Below are 18243 nucleotides of genomic sequence, written 5' to 3'. Positions count from 1 at the left end.
GGCAGCAATAATCCATATAACGAGCGTTAATGGCGTCCGAAACGCCATTAACGCTCCTCCATACTGCTCTTCCGCTGCAATCCAAGTGTCCTGAAGTGGTGACATCCAGAGTTTACTCGAAACAACGTCATTTAGTAAATTTTTCTAGCCTAAAGAGTCACTATACTATATTTGTTTGGAGGCATGCTCCCGCGTTCACGCTAGTCTCCCTCACAGCGTTTGCACTACGGAAGCCGTGCCAAACAAAATCAACGAGACTCGCGATAGATACACACCTGTAGTTACATCCTCCATTAAACCTCAACTAGTGTTCACCCAAAGGCATGCGGGAGACTCCAAGGTCAACTGGAAGAAGTTTCTTTGGTCTGATGAGACCAAAATGAATCATACTAGATGCTATGTTTTGCAGACACCAAACACTGAACATCACCACAAACATACCATCCCCCCTGTGAAGCATGGTGGTGGCAGCATCATGCTGTGGGGAGAGGGTTTAATGAATGAAGCAAAATATAGGGAAATCCTGGAGGACATCCTGATGCAGTCTGCAACTACTACTTGGGAGAAGATTTATTTTCCAGAAGGACAATGACCTGAAGCAAACAGCTAATGCAACACAGAAATGGTTTAAAGACAACAAGGTGAATGTTCTGGAGTGGCCCAGTCAAAGCCTAGACCTCAGTCCAATAGAGAATTTGTGGCTGGACTTGAAAAGGGCTGTTCACACCCGACCCCCATTCAACCTCACAGAGCTTGAGCAGTTTTGCAAAGAAGAATGGAGTAAAATTGCAGTGTCCAGATGTGCAGGCCTGATTAAGATCTATCCACACACACACAGATTCAGTGATTGTATTGAGGGCAAAGGTGCATCTACTAAATACTGACTTTAAGGGGCAAATACTTATGCAGTCACTTATTTTACATTATATATATTCAGTTAATTTACATCAATTTGTAGAAATCTGTTTTCACTTTGACACTGAAGAGGTTTTTTTTGTTATATATTTTTGTTTTGTATATATTTTCTATATTGTCCATGATTCCATTTCTAAAAGCAATGAAAAGGGGAAAACAAATATATATTTATATATGTTAATGGGAGATATGAGATCTCAATATCTGCTCTTATGGCAAGCAAAATGATTTGTGACAAAGCCCCTGCAGACCAGACTAGGAAACCCGTTTAATTCGCTGAGTAGCACGTTACCTTCCCTTCATTAAATCGCCATTACATTGTCACTTCCGCCGGTAGGCTTTTAATGTGAAATCTAACAGGAAGTGGACTATCATACAACCGCCGGCGTTACAGCGCCGTGCCACCGCTGAAGTCGATGAAACAGGGTATAACAAGCAGCGTGTTCAGTAAGTACTAAGTATTTCATTAAAATATACAGTAGCGTAACCATGACAAGCCATGACAGTTTGATGCGTTGTGTAGCCATTTTTTATTTACTAAAACTGTCGGCTTTCTTGTTTAAAGGTCGCTTGCCGAACACAGGTGTATCATAAATTAGCACTTGCTAGCAGTCACAGTCAGCTTAAGACAGTTATCAGAGTTTTCGGTCACCAGGGTGGACTGACTCGTTAAAATTAAGGTCATTTGTATGTTCGGGTGTCAGTTATTTTATTTATTTTTTATATTTTATGTTTGCCACGGTAGGAATGTAGCGGCTATATTCACTGAGTCCATCACACCTGGTGTGGGGGGATGGGTGGTTGGTTTCGCAGCACAATGCACTTGACTTGATCACAATTTGACCGGAAGTCATGCTTATGTGGGCTACGATAATCCAACCATATTGAAGTGGGCAAAGTTTTTAGAGCCATGCTTTTCAGACGAGGCGCAGTTAATATCGAAGATTTAGTGTTGGTTGGTTATAGTCATTAAACAGTGTAGCAAGCCAGGTTTTGCTTAGAATATTAATTAAGAATGTAGTGGATGTGTAACCTAAATCATGCCAGTGGAAATCAAATTCAGAGAATATATGTGTATATATATATATCATAGAAGAAAATAATAAATGAACAATATGTTAAATGAAGGATTTGGGGGCCCCACTGTACTGATTGATTTCATTACACAATAAACTCAATATTTCACAACTAAATTCAAGCTGGATTTAACAGAAATTGAGCTGGAATAGCACAATAAAAAAAAAAAGAGATGGTAAAAATGGAATGTTTACGCTTGCTGTTTTTCAGTTTGCTAAGGGGAAGAGTCCATATGCTACTTGGGTAACATATTGTTTAAAACCCTGTAACCTTATTTTACTAGAACTGATGCCTAAGCTATCTCATTTTTTATTAATTTCTTTGCAGTTTGATCCCGATCTGAGTCATTTAATATTTAGTATCTGCCGATACCAAGTCCCGATCCGATACTTAGCCCAATATTTTCTTAGATAATACAGCTGCATTACGAAAAAAAACACCTGCATCCAAGCTGTTCTTAATAGCTTTTTTTTATTTTGTTGAAACAAAGTAAATACTTTCATATGGCTCTTTCTTATTCTGCATACCCTATTGCAACATTGGTTTTCATTAGTTTAACAAAAACAACAAGTAAACAAAGTCAGTAAGTAAACCCTGATCCTCTACCACAGAGGTGGGCTGGTTATCCGGAGCGATGAATTCAATGACCTCTGTAATATTTGTTGCCATGTCGCTGACTCGAGGATATTTCTTTTTCCTTTGGAAAGTATCCACGAGTGTTTGTTGCTTCGGTGCCTTTGCCTGTATTGCTTGAGTGAACTCATGTTTTTGTTTATGTGCTAAACAGATAATAAGAATTTTTTATCTATTATTATTTATTGTTTCTAGAGCAGCAACAGTAAAGCTAACAGCAGGAACATCACTATATAAACTAATATATCACTGGAAATGAGTCAAAATGTAGGTAAACATAAATACATATTCCTTAAAATCATAATATTGAGTGAAGTTTAGAAAGGATAAAGAATACAGACGTCAGTCAGTAACAGCCATTCACCCTGTCCTCCTCCCTCTGCTGAGGTGATGCACTGCCTGCATGTATCACCTCAGCAGCAGCTTCGTGGCTGAAAACATTTTTTTCTCATGTTGACCCTTTTCTTTAAGAGCCCCAGCATTTTCTTGAGTTTGACAGTATAAAGACAGGGCATGAGCACACCACTACCACTTTTTCATAAATTCAAATTAGTCATTATTCTCGCTCTTTATCTACAGTGTGTATTTTTTAATACATTAAGCAACAGATCAAAAAACAATTGTAGTGGACATAATTTTTTTATGTTTCGTTTATTCACCCAAGGTTCATTCTGCAAAGGAGACTTTGTAGTTGAATACAGGGGAGATTTGATTGATGATGACAAAGCCCAGAGGAGAAGAAGCTCTTACCACTCCTCATGCTCTGCATTTTTGTTTGCATTCAAGTGGAGAGGGAAAACATGGTGGTAAGATTTTCAGTTACTATACTGCTTTATAGTTATATACATTGTTAAATTTGACATACAGGCTTGCACAATCAGTGATCGCCATTTTGCCATCTGCTAATATGATCCTGCAATGTAAATGAAATACATTTCGAAATGTATCAAAGTTAAAACAAATAATTGTATAGGACCTGTAGGAGACTATTTTCATTTCTGTAATATTTTCCCCCTCCCTTTACTTGTTTTTTTTATCCTTTTTAAGTATTGATGCCTCCAGAGAAGACGGTTTATTTGGGTGTTTAGTTAATGATGATGCTCTCATGGGTAACCACTTCTTCTTTTCTACTTTGTGTATGGACTTTTAACTTTGATGTGAAGCAAGACTTATTTTTTGTAAGATTTCTACATGTTTTATCCTGCCTTAGGACAACGGATAAAATTTAGCAACTGTGCTAACTCCGGCATATTTACATTGATGCTTTTCGCTGATATGTTGATTAATATGCATTGTCCTAATCAAATAGATAAATAAATAAATAAAAATGAACACAGACATCCAAATTGTAAGATGAAAAAAATTGATGTGGAAGGAAGACCACACTTATGTGACATAAAGGAAGGTGAGGAAATTACATATGACTATGGAGGAGATGACTGCCCATGGCGAATGCAAGTTTGTGTCACAACTGCACAGTGTTTAAGTGTGTAGGGTTTATTGTCTCAGAATAACATGGTGGTTGAATGTAGCGTCATTTGAAAAATAAATGAAATCTAATCAATCTGTGTATGAATACTTTCACGAATTTATGACATTTAGGACAGATCTGAACTTTAATAGACATGTTTTCCTTTGGCAGAAATATTACTCTAATCGGGGACATTCACAACGTCCCCACAGTGCACTTTTACTCTGGTGTACGAGTACAAACTTTTTTTGTTTCTGATGACCTGGAGACAACTGGTCCCCATAAATGATGACAACGTGGTGTGTGAAATGTCCCCACTAAGCTTCTTGTTTTCAAGATGTGTGACAGCACACAATAGCTGAAGTAATTGTAGGAAAAAATGCAGTAGAATTGGGTGTTTGTTTTCCTCTGAAGTCTGGTGTGTAGGCATGTCTTTATCTTTAGAGCTAAGTCCTTAAGGAAATGTATTACTCTAATTGAATATTATTAGTGTTAACATCAAATTGACCAATTGCTTAACATATTTTTTTTTTTTTTTCTTCCATGAAATCATTGCAGACGACCACAACCACAAGGGATGTTCCTCCTGTCACAGGCTCCAACCATGCTGTCGTTACAGAGATGGAGATAACTGATGCTTCTTGTCCACAGGACACTTATCAACAGGTACGTTCATAGTTGATGTTAACTTCTGGAGTCTCTGAGTCTTCTTTTAGTGCTGTTATCTTTAAGCAAGTAAATGCAACAAGTAAGGTCAATATGAGGGAAATCTATTGTGAATCAGGTGAGCCATACAGTTTGATCTACTGCACCCATAAGGCAGATGATTTAAGGGACATTTAGGATAGATCTGAACTTTAGTAGACATTTTCCTTGGACAGAAATATTGCTCTAATCAGGGAAATTCATGACGTCCCCACAATGCACTTTTACTCTGGTGTACGAGTACAAACTTTGTGTGAGGTTTCTGATGACCTGGAGACAACTGGTCCCCATAAATGATGACAACGGGGTGTGTGAAATGTCCCCACTAAGCTTCTTGTTCTCAAGATGTGTGACAACTAGACTTTTAGTCAAGACTGCCTAAACCGAGACCAAGACACTACCAAGACCAGAGAGTATCGAGTACCAAGACCAAGGCAGACCAAGTCAAGACCAAGACTAGTTCAGCTCAAGACCGAGACCAAAAGAAAACTATTTTTTTTTGCCATTTTGCACGAGTTGTAGAACATAAGCACCATATTGGGTTCAGCTGCTTAGTATAAATATGAGATTGTATTATTTCAACTACAGGCACAATAATACAGAGACAGTGCATGTATCATAATGCATCAAATATGTGTAGCAATTGCATGACCGCTATTTCTACGCTATTTGAGGATTGACTTCTTGAGTGCTGTTAAGGACTGACATGACTATAGTCCCAAAGTCATCTAACAAAATAACAAGCCTCCAACACCACCCTGCACCTCAAAAAAAGTCTATGGGAAACATGTTATGATTTAAATTAAATATGATTTAAATTGTACTTAATTTGTAGATGAAACGTGAATTTTAAATATAAAAGATACACACAATTATCAACTTGAAATTGCATTATTTCCAATTATAGTAGCCAAATTACACCGTATAATATCAGCATCACTGAAATGGCATAGGCCTAATGCTTAATCAATCACAACGATATGCAAATATTATTCAAAGGCCAATGATGCCATATATTTATTCAAAGGCCATTATAAGCACAATGTTTCACAATGTTTTCACAATGTTTCCATGGAGGGTTTCCACACTGTCCAGGCTGACAGGGACTGCACTATGAGCGGTAAGCGCAAAGGAGGGGGGCTTGCTGTTTATGTGAACAACAGGTGGTGCAATCCTGGTCACATTACTATCAAAGACCGCATCTGCAGCTCGGATATTGAACTGTTAGCTGTGGCTCTCCGTCCCTACTATGTACCCCATGAATTCTCACATGCTATTGTCGTGGCTGTGTATATTCCACCGTCCGCTAACCCGATGTCGGCATGTGACGTCATCCACTCGACAATAGCCGGACTACAGACTGCTCACCCGAGTGCTCTCATTATAATCTCGGGTGACTTCGACCATGTCTCCATTAAAAAAACACTCCCGAAATTCACCCAGTATGTGACCTGTAAAACCATAGAGGAGAAGACCCTGGACCTGCTGTATGCTAATGTAAAGGACGCATACACCTCCACGTCTCTCCCCCCACTGGGAAGATCAGATCACAACCTGGTGCTTCTCACCCCCTGCTATGTGCCTCTAGTGAAGAGGCTGCCTGTGACCACAAACACAGTGAGGACATGGTCAGAGGACTGCTATGAGGCACTGCAGGGCTGCTTTGAGGTGACTGACTGGAATGTACTCTGTGAGCCACACAGAGAGGACATTGATGGCCTTACTGAGTGCATTACGGACTACATTAATTTCTGTGTGGAGGGCATTGTCCCAGCAAGGACTGTGCGCTGTTACCCAAACAACAAGCCTTGACTTACAAAAGAGGAGGAGCTGAGGGACATTCAGAGGGACCTGAATGTCAAGATCAAAGAGGCTAAGGACGGCTACAGAAGGAAGCTGGAGTGGAAACTCCAGCAGAATAACATGAGGGAGGTCTGGAGTGGTATGAGGACCATTACCGGCTTCAGACCAACTAGCAGTGGAGCTGAGGGTAGTGTGGCTAGGGCCAATGAGTTAAATCTATTCTTCAATAGATTTGACACTGCAGCCCTGGCCCCTGCTGGCTCTCCTGTTGACTGTCTCCAGCCACCACAGCTTCAGACCCCCCCTCCTCCTCCTGCTAGCACCCCATCCAACTTCTTGAGCACCTCACACCCATCCCCCACTCCTCACACCTACTCTGGCTCCCATGCTACCTGGCCTCCTCTCATTGTGGACTCCAACTCTCCCCCTCCTCGACCTGCACTGTTTACACCGCTTCATGTCAGGAGACAGCTGAGCAAACTCCCCGCCGGTAAGGCTGCAGGCCCTGACGGTTTCAGCCCACGGTTTCTCAGAGCCTGCGCCGAACAGCTCTGTGGAGTGCTTCATCGTGTCTTCAACATGAGCCTTAGCCTCCAGAAGGTCCCTGTGATATGGAAGACGTCCTGCCTCGTTCCAGTGCCAAAGACGCCGCAGCCCAGTGGTTTCTCGGACCGGTGGCACTGACGTCACATATCATGAAGACCCTTGAGAGACTCGTCCTGGAGCAGCTCAGGCCTATGGTCAGGCCGCACCTGGATCCCCTCCAGTTCGCCTACCGGCCCCGGATTGGAGTCGGGGATGCCATTATCTTCCTGCTGAACCGTGTCCACGCCCACCTGGACATGCCGGGGAGCACTGTGAGGGTCACTTTCTTTGACTTCTCCAGTGCTTTCAATACCATCAGGCCTGCTCTACTGGGTGACAAGCTGACGGCGATGCTGGTGGATCCCCCCCTTGTGTCCTGGATTGTGGATTACCTCACTGGCCGACCACAGTACGTGCGCTTGCGGAACTGTGTGTCAGATGCTGTGGTCAGCAACACCGGGGCTCCACAAGGGACTGTCCTCTCTCCTTTCCTCGTCACACTTTATACCACGGACTTCAGCTACCAGACAGATGTCCCCATTATGGACATCTAAATCTACCCAGCTCAAACCAAACTGGGGACAAGTAGTGGCGGCTCCAGAGATTTATTACTGGGGGGTCCATGGGGGGGGGCCGGATTGTTTATAGGAGGTGCTAGTGAATTCTGACACAACAAACACCAAAAAAATAATCTTAATAATAAGATTTATTGATCCCAGATTAATATACTGTACATAAGGGTTTTGTGTTTTGCTTTACTTCAATTATCAAAACAATCATACAATCAACCCAGTATTTATGTCCCCTAACCAAATAACATGACGGCACAAAACAAAAACAGCAGCTGATCACCATCACTCCAAAACTAAATAGAAAGGGTTCCAGATCTTGTCCGACTTGTGTTTCAGGCTGTAACATGTAACATCATAAGCACTGTGAATTATTTTAACAAGCACCACAGAGAACATCTGTAGATTTACAAAATAGTGCAACTGTGAGCAGCAACAAATGTAGCACAGTATATAGTTAAATATACAAAGCCATCTAACAAAATAAACTGTTACAGGCTACATAACTTGTGTGTCACTCCTCTTGTGTGTCCTATAAACTCCTCTCCACTCCCATCCTCCTCTGTTCTCCCCTCCTTTTAGGGCTCCACTGAAACTAACAAACAATAAGTAGCATAATTCAGACCTGTCAAAAAAGAATTGTGTACTCACTAGTCATAAGAGAATGATCCGCCTGTTGTTGTGATTAGCTGCGAAGCGGTCAATGACTGCATCCACATCCAGTTCTTTGGTCCTTTTTGGAGCTGATTGCCAGCACACCCAGATTGCTGGTTCGGGCATATCCACTTCTGTTCCTGAGGTAGGTTTTTAAACGCCGTAAGCAGGAAAAACTCCTCTCACATGCAGCTGATGTGATGGGCAGTGTCATGGAGATGCACACAAGTTTGCACAGGTCGACAAAAGCATCCTTGTATGTCCTCAATAGCACCAGCACATCATGGGTGGTGCTGACAACGTCCCCACTTTGTTTTTTCCTCACAATAAGTCTTTTTACCTGGTGAAGTTCTGCTCCAAGGTTTTCCTCCAAGACTCTACAGTGTTTAGCCATGGGCAAAAGGGCATTTTTGTCCATGAATGTCTTGTGTTTGGGGTTAACAGCTGCTGCTCCTTTCAGAATGTGGCAGCTTTCAGAAGAAAATCGCCTGTTCAATTCACTGATTAATCTGTCGATTACTGGGGAAAAAGCAGTGCTTGCAATAGTCATCTGAAGTTTCCAGTGGCTCTTTTGATCCTGTTTGGCTGCTCACCACAAACTCCAGCAGGTGGCGGGGCTGTTTTTTTCTCCTCACTTGTGGGCGCTGCATGTCAATGCTAAGTGACTCACACATGTCACTGGCACAGTCCCAGATTTTTGTCCATGTTTCAGCATTGCGTTTGTCATTGAGGGCATCAACAACTGCAAAGACCAGGTCAATGGCAGATGCCAGCTCCAAATCTGTGGCCTGTAAATGATCAGATAAGGTTTTTGTGAGACTAAATATGCTCTCCAGCATATAGATGTGCAGAACAAACTGTGCATCAATAAGTCCAATCAGTGATTTCGCTTCAGTAGCTCTATGAGCATTCGTCTGGTTGCTCACATCCACAAGAGTTGCTAAGATATAAGGGATTGTTCTTTTTATTGCCCACAGTGTAGAATATTGGCAGGCCCATCTGGTATCTGATAGTCTTTTCAGTTCTGCTGTTCGTTTAGTGGGCTCGAGTTCTTGCTGTTTCTCCATGAACACCTTGTGTGTCACTGCCCCAGAAAAAAAGTTGTACAGCATCTGGACTGTTGCAAAGCATTCTGCAGCTGGTTTCACATTATGCACACAGTCAACTAAAACTAAGTTTAGTCTGTGCGCTTCGCAATGGATGTAAAGTGCATGTGGCACTTCTTGGCGAAATTTTTCCTGGACACCGTTGTTGCACCCGGACATGACAGATGCCCCGTCATAGCACTGTGCAATGCATGCATTTTTGTCTATGTTGCACTTAGCCAATGTCTGTTTAACTGACTTGAGTAAAGACTGTGCATCCAAGCCATCTGCAGGGATAAAGTCCAGAAACTCCTCATGAATGTTGTCATTATTTAGGCAACGCAGAACAACAGATATCTGCTCTTTCTTGCTCACATCTTTTGTTTCATCCACCATTAGAGCAAAGTGCTCTCCTAGCTTAACCTCGTTGCTTACTTGTTCTCTCACCATGCTGGACATAATATCAATCAGCTCATTTTGAATATCATGGTGCACATATTTAGCATTACCGGGTCCACTAGATAATTTCTTTGACACAGTACTGTCAAATTTCCCCAGCAGATTTAACAGTTCAAGGAAATTACCTCTGTTGGTGGACTGCTCATCCTCTCTGTGCCCCCTCTGTCCAATCGTTTGACAAGCTGTAAACTGCAGTGACTCCACCACTGCTTGCATGTACTGCCTGTTTTCTTGTACAATCTTGCTATGTCCAGTATCAAGGTGCGTCAAAATCCTCGACCCGCTTTTCTGTTTTTCCTTAAACTCACACCATCCTTCCATGGCTAGTCTGTGAGAAGCACTTGCATTGTGCTGAGCCAGTTTCTCTGCTCCTTTTCTCCAGTTTGTGAACCCGGCATGGGTGAAGCTCTTTTCTGTGTGACTCGGCCCATGGCCAAGGTGGTGGAAAAAATGCCTACAGGCATGGCAAATGGCCTCATCAATTGACAGCGAGTATTGCAGCCACGAATACTGTTTGAACCACAAGTAGTTAAAACTCCTTAAAGTTGGCTGGGAATGGGATCCAAATCTCTGACGCATGTATGACTGGAGTTGAGGCCGCCTCGGTCCCTCTGCTGGGTCTTGGCTCAAATCCACAGGGCCACCAAGATTCCTGCCGCCCGTGACCACAGTTTCACCGCTCGTTGAAGCACGCCCTTCCATCTCGGCACCGTTCTCATTTTCGTGTCTGTTAGCATTACCTCTGGTCTCAGAGTCAGAGTCTGTTGTTGTTGGAAATAAACCCTCTGCGGATGCAGCAGTCGCCGCTGATTCCGCTGACGCCGTTCCAGTTAATGCCTCTTCCTTGTCTTCATCCTCCCCTTCATTCTCATTCTCCACGTTTGGCACCATCACTCTATCCTCCATGCTGGCGCTGGAATGTGTGTGTGAATCGCCGCAACCGCCATCGTCCACTCTCACTCATTTTTTTGGGATAACGAAAGTAAATCGGTCCATGATGCTAACTCGCAAGCTAGCGGTTAATAGCCTACGCCAAGCAACGTCAAAAGGTCAAATGTAACGTGCCGTCTGCGTGCGAAACCAGCCAATCAAATCACGTGACACAATAGCAGCAAGGGTCATCATCATTTAAAAAAGTTATGCCGGTGGCGGCAAGGAAGTAGATCCGATGATTAAATGGCTCCTCGGGATCCCCCTGCTCCATGTTGATCCATCTGAAGATCCCTGAGAACCTCTTCTCTAAAGACTTTTTTAGTGCTCTAACTATTGTCACAATCTGCGGCAGCTGCACCTCCATCTTGTTGAGGTAAGTTCCAGGACGGTGGGGACCAACATGCTGATGGTAACCACAATATCTCCTTCTGTGAGGTCTGTTGCCTCAGAAAAAGGCTCAAGCACAGTACAAAGGTCTTTCAGCTTGGGCCCATTCTCGGACTGAAAACGCAATATTTTCTGTATCACATTCGCTGCACATTTCTGTGACAGCCCTGTGGTATTGCTAGCTGCCGGGATAGATTTATTAGCCCCAAAGTGGGTCTCAAACATGTCTCTGACCTTAGAACTGCTGTGAAGCAGGGTTGTGAACTTGGTGGCCTTAGCAATGGCTCTTGCAATTACCTTCACTTCTTTCATGCCATCACTGACGACCAGTTGGAGCGAGTGTGCGAAGCAAGACAAGCGTTCACCTGATGACCACGGCTGTTCAAAGTCTTCTACGTCCTCCCACATCATTTCATCATCAAGGTCATCACTGTCACTTTCAGGTTGCTCTGAGTCTGGCAATCTCACTTTAAGGGCCCGCTTCATGTTGGATATGTTATCCGTCAGAATGAAGCTTATTTTGTTGCTAATGCCATACTCCTCAACAATTTCATCAAATTCTGAGGTGATTCGTGTCTTGTACTTATTTGTACCTCGTAATACAACAAACGGACCAGAGACCAAGACGTGTAGTTGACTCTTTACTGAAGCATCACTTCCTATCTGAACACTTGCGCATGCGCGCTCATTACATATCCAAACCTGCTCACTACATCTCCCCCTTTAAACTGAGACTTTCCACTTCTTTATAGAAAACTGAAATCATATGCTATTAAAGCCTAATGCAGATTTTACCTTCTACGCAGGGGAACAGATGACATGTTAACCATCACTGTAAACATGAGCATATATGTAAACTGGTTAGATTAACTGGTTGATTTCAATGTTACATCACTTATCACATCTCATTTTCTCTCTTTTTTTTTTTTTTTTTTTTGAACATTAAGGTAAGTACATAACCTAACTGAGAGGTAGGGTAGACTGCCTGATCCTCTCTGTTGTGGTATGGAGTTTATTCTGCTCCATGTATACACACAACACTAAACTACAAATTCAGTCTTTTCACAGGCTTGACTTCCCTGCCAGCCCTGGTGTGTTGTGCAGAGTCTGGCTGGTCCTTAGACGATGAAGGCACCACTCTCAGGTGAGAACGGTTTCTCCGGAGACTGCCGGTGGAGGTTTGAACCACATAAGAGCGTGGTGTCCCTGCTGAGCCAGAGACGACTCCTGTGTGTGTTGTGTTCCGTATCCAAACCTTCTGACCTGGCTTGAGAGGTGGTGTCTCCCGTGCTCTGTGTCGTCTGTTGTATCCCTCAGCCTGTTGTCTTTTCAGCTCCTGGTCTTTCAACTCAAAAGCCCTTAAGTCCGGCCAGGCTGGTGTGAGGGTGTTTGGACTCACCGGAAGGGGTGTTTGAATGTTTCGCCCCATCAGGAGCTGTGCAGGTGATACTCCATGAGCAAGAGGAGTTGCTCTGTACGTCATGAGTGCTTTGTGAGGGTCCTCACTCTTCTGCAGCAAGGCTTTGACAGTTTTTACTGCCCGTTCAGCTTCCCCGTTGCTTTGTGGGTAACGGGGGCTACTGGTTACGTGTTGAAAGTTGTAATCCTTAGCAAAATCTGCAAACTCAGTGGCAGCAAACTGTGGTCCGTTGTCTGTGACGAGTGTATCCGGCACTCCGTGGCGGCTAAAGATGGCTTTCATCTTCTCGATCACAGCTGTTGCTGAAGTGCGTGTAAGATTGACAACTTCAATGTAACGTGAATAATAATCAATGACAACTAAGTACTGACCCTTCTTCCACTCAAATAAGTCAGCTGCCAGCCGCTCCCAAGGGCGTGAAGGCAAGGGTGTGGTTATCAGAGGTTCTGTGGCATTTTGACACTCTTTAGCGCAAATTTCACACTGACGTACTTTCTCTCTGATTTGTGTGGTCAGCCCTGGCCACCACACTGATTCATGCGCCCTGGCCATGCATTTCACCATGCCTTGATGACCCTGGTGTAGTTTGTCCAAGATGTCGTTTTGCATGCTTAATGGGATCAGTATCCTGTTTCCTTTCATTAGCAGGCCATCTACCATCAGCAGGTCATTTCTGTATTGCCAGAAGGGCTTTAACTGTGGTGCCGAACTGTTTCTTTCCCACCCTGTGTGGATCAGGGAGGACAGCTGCTTACACACGGGGTCTTCCTCCTGAGCTCTCCTTATTTGTAGCAACTTCTCAGGTGAGGCTGGGAGCTGCTGAATGACCTCCTGGATATGAGCGTTCACGTCATTCTGAAGCACAAGGTCATCCTCTGTTGCTGTCGACTGTAGTGGCGCTCTTGATAAAGCGTCGGCTGCCACTAGGTTTTTTCCTGGTACGTGTATGATCGTGTAGGAAAAACGCATAAGTCGTAACCTAAATCGCATGATGCGAGGTGGGACGTCATCAAGCGGCCTTGAGCTGAGGAGACTGATCAACGGTTTGTGATCTGTTCGCATCACAAAGTGCAGACCCAGGAGGTAAGTCTGAAATCTTTCGCAAGCCCAGGTGACTGCAAGGGCCTCCTTCTCAATTTGGGCATATCTGCGCTCTGTCTCAGTCATACTGCGGGATATGAAAGCCACTGACCTCCAATCTCCTGAGTCTTGAAGCTGAGACAGCACCCCTCCTAACCCATACGAAGAGGCGTCTGCTGACACTCTTGTCGGTTTGTCTGGGCTGTACTGGGCAAGGACAGCAGATGAACTGAGCTCGTCTTTCACTCTATCAAATGCACTCTGCTGCGCTGCTCCCCACATCCACATGTTTTCTGCTTTCAGGAGTTCTCTAATAGGTCCTGTGAGCTCTGCAATGTTAGGTGAGAACTTTCCCACATAGTTGACCATTCCCATGAAGCGCTTCACATCGGACACGTCTGTCGGTGGTGGCATCTCCCTAATCGCTCTGATCTTCTCTGGATCTGCATGTGTGCCTTCTGCACTCACAACATGTCCAAGAAATTTGACCTGCTTCACGGCAAACTGACATTTGTCATTTAGAGTGAGGCCATGCTGCTGCAGTCTTTGCAACACTTTATGCACTCTCTCATCATGTTCTGTGGGGGTGGCACCGAAAATCAGGATGTCATCTGCATGACATAAGGTTCCCTCCAGGCCGTCCAGCAGTTGCGTCAATCTCTTCTGGAAGTGCTCAGGGGCCGACGATATACCAAAAGGGAGACGATTAAAGCAATAACGACCAAAGGGCGTGATGAAGGTGGTGAGTGGGGCTGAAGCTCTGTGCAAAGGCACCTGCCAAAAACCAGCAGTGGCGTCCAGTTTGGAAAAAATTCTAGCTCCGGCTAGTTTAGCTAGTGTTTCATCAACTGCTGGAAGAATATGTCGCTCCCTGCACACATTTTCATTCAGGCGGGTTAGGTCAACGCATATTCTAATTTTTCCATTTGGTTTTGGTACTACAACCATACCTGAGCACCACTCTGTAGCTTCCTCTATGGGAGAAATAACACCCATTTCCTCCATCCTTTTTAACTCTTCTTGGACTTTTCCCCTTAATGGCAATGGCACGCGACGTGGCACAGCGAGGGCAAAGGGAGAGGCATTGTCTTTTAGTTTAATTTTGTATTCTTCCTGTAGCTTACCTAAGCCAGTGAAAACTCTGGGATATTGTTCTTTGTAGCTTGTTTCCGCTGTTGTGATAGCCTGTACTGGATTGAGCAGGTCAAGGTCTTGTATAGCAGGTAATCCCAGCAAAGGAGTCACTAAACCTGGCACAACGTACACCTGCTGCTTTGCTACAGTTCCATTATGGCTAATCTCTGCAGTAAAATGTCCGTTTACCTCTATGGGAGCGTTGCTTGGTCCACACAGTCTTTTGGTTGTCGGTAACAGCCCCCCGTGTAGCTTTTTTGAGTACAAGCGTGCTGGGATAGCTGTCACTGCGGCGCCCGTGTCCAACTTGAACACCATCTGCTGGCCATTCACTGCAACTGACTTCTGCCAACATGTGTCGGATTTTGTACAATTCACTGTGCCCAGGAACAATGACTCAACTCTCTCATCCAAGTCACTTTCTTTAATTTCCTCCATTCTCATTTTAGTTTTACAGACAGCGGCGAAATGTCCCTTTTTCTTACATTTCTTGCACTCAGCAGTGCGGGCGGAACATGCATTGAATGAGTTTTCATGTATCCTTCCACATCTGCCACATTTATCATTTGCATAATTTTGCACTGTTCTTTCCTTCGGCTTAAAGCCACTCTTCCCATGTGGGGAGAATTTCTGTTTGAACTTGAATCCAACTGCATCCATGTTTGCCTCAGTGGCATCAGTGCTACTTCTTAATACAGGCTGTTGCTTTTTAATTTCCTCACTTTGTCGGATTTTCGTCGTAGCTTTCACAAGAGTTAGCTCAGAATCTAGCTGTAATTTCTCTGAAAGTGCGTGGTCTTTGATACCTACGACAAGGCGGTCTCTGATCATCTCATCTTTGAGAACTCCATACTGGCAATGCTCAGCCATTTTATGCACAGCTGTAATAAACGCTTCTGCCGTTTCTCCGGGCTCCTGGCGACGTTTGTTGAATTTAGCTCTCTCGTAGATAACGTTATGCTTGCAAATGAAATGCTTGTCAAACGCTTCTTTTACTTTGTCATAGTTTTTCTTGTCCCCATCCGACAGTGCTAACGTGTTCAGAACATCATCCGCCATATCTCCCATAGTGTACACTAGGGAGTTCCCTTGATACTCTTGACTTTTTTGATTAAGTCCTGCTGCTATGCGGAATCTTTCAAAGCGTCGGCTCCAATGTGGCCAACTACCAAAGTCTCCGAAGTCAAATGCTTCTGGTGGACTAATCGAAAATAGAGAATCCATTCTGTTTTACTTTCCGAAGGCTCCCCTCTGTATCATTGACCGATGTTGTGTCAACGTAGCTTCACGTTAGCTCTGCTAGTTCACTCACTTCACTGGAGTTGGCGAAAAGTTCTCTTCCCGTCGGTAAACTGCAACGAACCTTCCGTTTACTTGCGTCGGGTAGTTGCTTTCTTATCAGAGGCGAGGACGGTCACTTCTGACACCATGTCTTGTACTTATTTGTACCTCGTAATACAACAAACGGACCAGAGACCAAGACGTGTAGTTGACTCTTTACTGAAGCATCACTTCCTATCTGAACACTCGCGCATGCGCGCTCATTACATATCCAAACCTGCTCACTACAATTCGTTCACCACAGTGCTTCCCTGTGAAATGCCGACAATCCAGCAGAAAGGATTTTTAACTGTAGGAGTCCTTGTCTTCGCAGGCAATATGCGCAGTAACCCCAAGGAAGGAGCGAAGCCTCCTGTCAGACCAGAGGTCGGTTGTAAGCGCATCCTCCCGTCCATCATCATGGGGAATGTAAGATCTCTCCCCAACAAGATGGACGAGCTAACGGCACTGACCCGGCATCAGAGGGACTACCGTGAGAGCAGCATCATGGTGTTTACTGAGACGTGGCTAACGGCGCAGACCCCGGACACGGACGCTAATCTGGACGGATTTCAAATGCGGCGGGCGGACAGGACGGCAGAGAGCGGTAAGAGGAAAGGAGGAGGGCTGGCTGTGTTTGTTAATGACAGATGGTGTAACTCTGGGCACATCACTGTTAAAGAGCAGGTCTGCAGTAAAGACATTGAACTTTTAGCGGTTAGCATGAGGCCGTACTACCTCCCGAGGGAGTTCACACAGGTGATCGTACTCGCTGTGTATATCCCCCCCTCTGCTAACGCTGATGCAGCTTGTGACGCTCTCCACTCAGTCACAAGCTCACTGCAGACACAGCACCCACAGGCCCTCTTCCTCATCTCTGGGGATTTCAATCATGCCTCTCTGTCCTCCACCCTGCCCACATTCACTCAGTATGTCACCTGCCACACCAGAGACAATAAAACACTGGACTTATTCTATGCCAACAGCAAGGAGGCATACAACTCATCCCCCCTCCCTCCCCTGGGAAGATCTGACCACAACCTGGTTCATCTCCTGCCTGTGTACAAGCCCCTTGTAAACAGGCAACCAGTGGAAACCCGCACAGTTAAAGCATGGACTGAGGAGTCTGAAGAGGCTCTGAGGGACTGCTTTGACTCTACTGTGTGGGAAGAACTGTGTGTTGCTCATGGGGAGGACATCGACAGCTTAACAGGATGCATAACGGACTACATCAACTTCTGTGTTGAAAACACTGTACCCACCAGGACTGTACGGTGTTTTTCAAACAGCAAACCCTGGATTAATCCTGACATTAAGGCTCTCCTTAAGGAGAAAAAGAGGGCCTTTAGGTCAGGAAACAAGGAGGAGCTGAAGGCTGTGCAGAAGGAGCTGAGGAAGAAGATCCGAGAGGGGAAGAACAGCTACAGGAGGAAGATGGAGGCCCAGCTGCAGCAGAGTAACATCAGTGGAGTCTGGAAAAGCCTTAAAACCATCTCAGGACTGAGGAAACCAGACTCCCAGGCTGCCGGGGATCAGACGTGGGTGAACGACCTGAACCTATTTTTCAATAGGTTTGACCAGACACCCACCCCTCCCCCGGCCCATTCATCTCTGCTGCCCCCCACCACCTCTTCCCCCCCACCTGTTTCCTGCCCCATTCTCACCTCTACCTCCCTCTCCACTGCTTTCATGTCGCAGACACCCTCCACTGCCCCCCCTGACATTCACCCACCTCCCCCACCCGACACTCAGCCCCCCTGCTCCAATCTGTCCCTCTCCACTATCCAGGTGAGGAATCAACTGAGGAAGATGAAGGTGAAGAAGTCCACGGGTCCAGACGGGATCAGCTCCAGGGTCCTCAAGTCCTGTGCAGACCAGCTGTGCAGGATTGTGGAGTACATCTTTAACATGAGCCTGAAGCTGGGAAAAGTGCCACTGCTGTGGAAAACCTCCTGTGTGGTACCAGTACCAAAGATCCCCCACCCAAAGGACTTCAACAGCTACAGACCAGTT

At 44.9% G+C, this 18243-nt stretch overlaps 2 protein-coding genes across 3 annotated transcripts in view; both read left to right on the top strand.

Moving 5' to 3' along the window:
* The first annotated feature begins 3283 nt into the window (after nt 1–3283).
* Nucleotides 3284–18243, top strand: part of LOC311253730 (uncharacterized protein) — a 34883-nt gene continuing 19923 nt past the window's right edge. For both annotated transcript variants that reach the window (XR_014621845.1, XM_084384212.1), the window contains exons 1-2: nt 3284–3431; nt 4655–4762. Coding sequence is in view for 1 of the 2 variants with exons in the window: in XM_084384212.1 (XP_084240338.1) it covers nt 4731–4762 (32 nt within the window). In the remaining variant the exon portion in view is untranslated. The remainder of the gene's footprint in view (nt 3432–4654; nt 4763–18243) is intronic.
* LOC311253732 (uncharacterized protein) lies at nt 16800–18053 on the top strand. The gene is made up of 2 exons (XM_084384215.1): nt 16800–17768; nt 18019–18053. The coding sequence occupies exons 1-2, from the start codon at nt 16807–16809 to the stop codon at nt 18020–18022; spliced, it is 966 nt and encodes a 321-aa protein (XP_084240341.1). The 5' UTR covers nt 16800–16806; the 3' UTR covers nt 18023–18053.

Source organism: Pagrus pagrus (genome assembly GCF_965226575.1).
Source record: "Pagrus pagrus genome assembly, contig: HAP1_SCAFFOLD_39, whole genome shotgun sequence".
NCBI classification, from domain to species: domain Eukaryota; kingdom Metazoa; phylum Chordata; class Actinopteri; order Spariformes; family Sparidae; genus Pagrus; species Pagrus pagrus.
This window is presented reverse-complemented; position numbering and strand designations above follow the sequence as displayed.

Bases quoted from the DNA above. Each gene is read 5' to 3' on its own strand.
- LOC311253732 (XM_084384215.1), top strand. From the start codon at position 16,807: ATGCGGCGGGCGGACAGGACGGCAGAGAGCGGTAAGAGGAAAGGAGGA.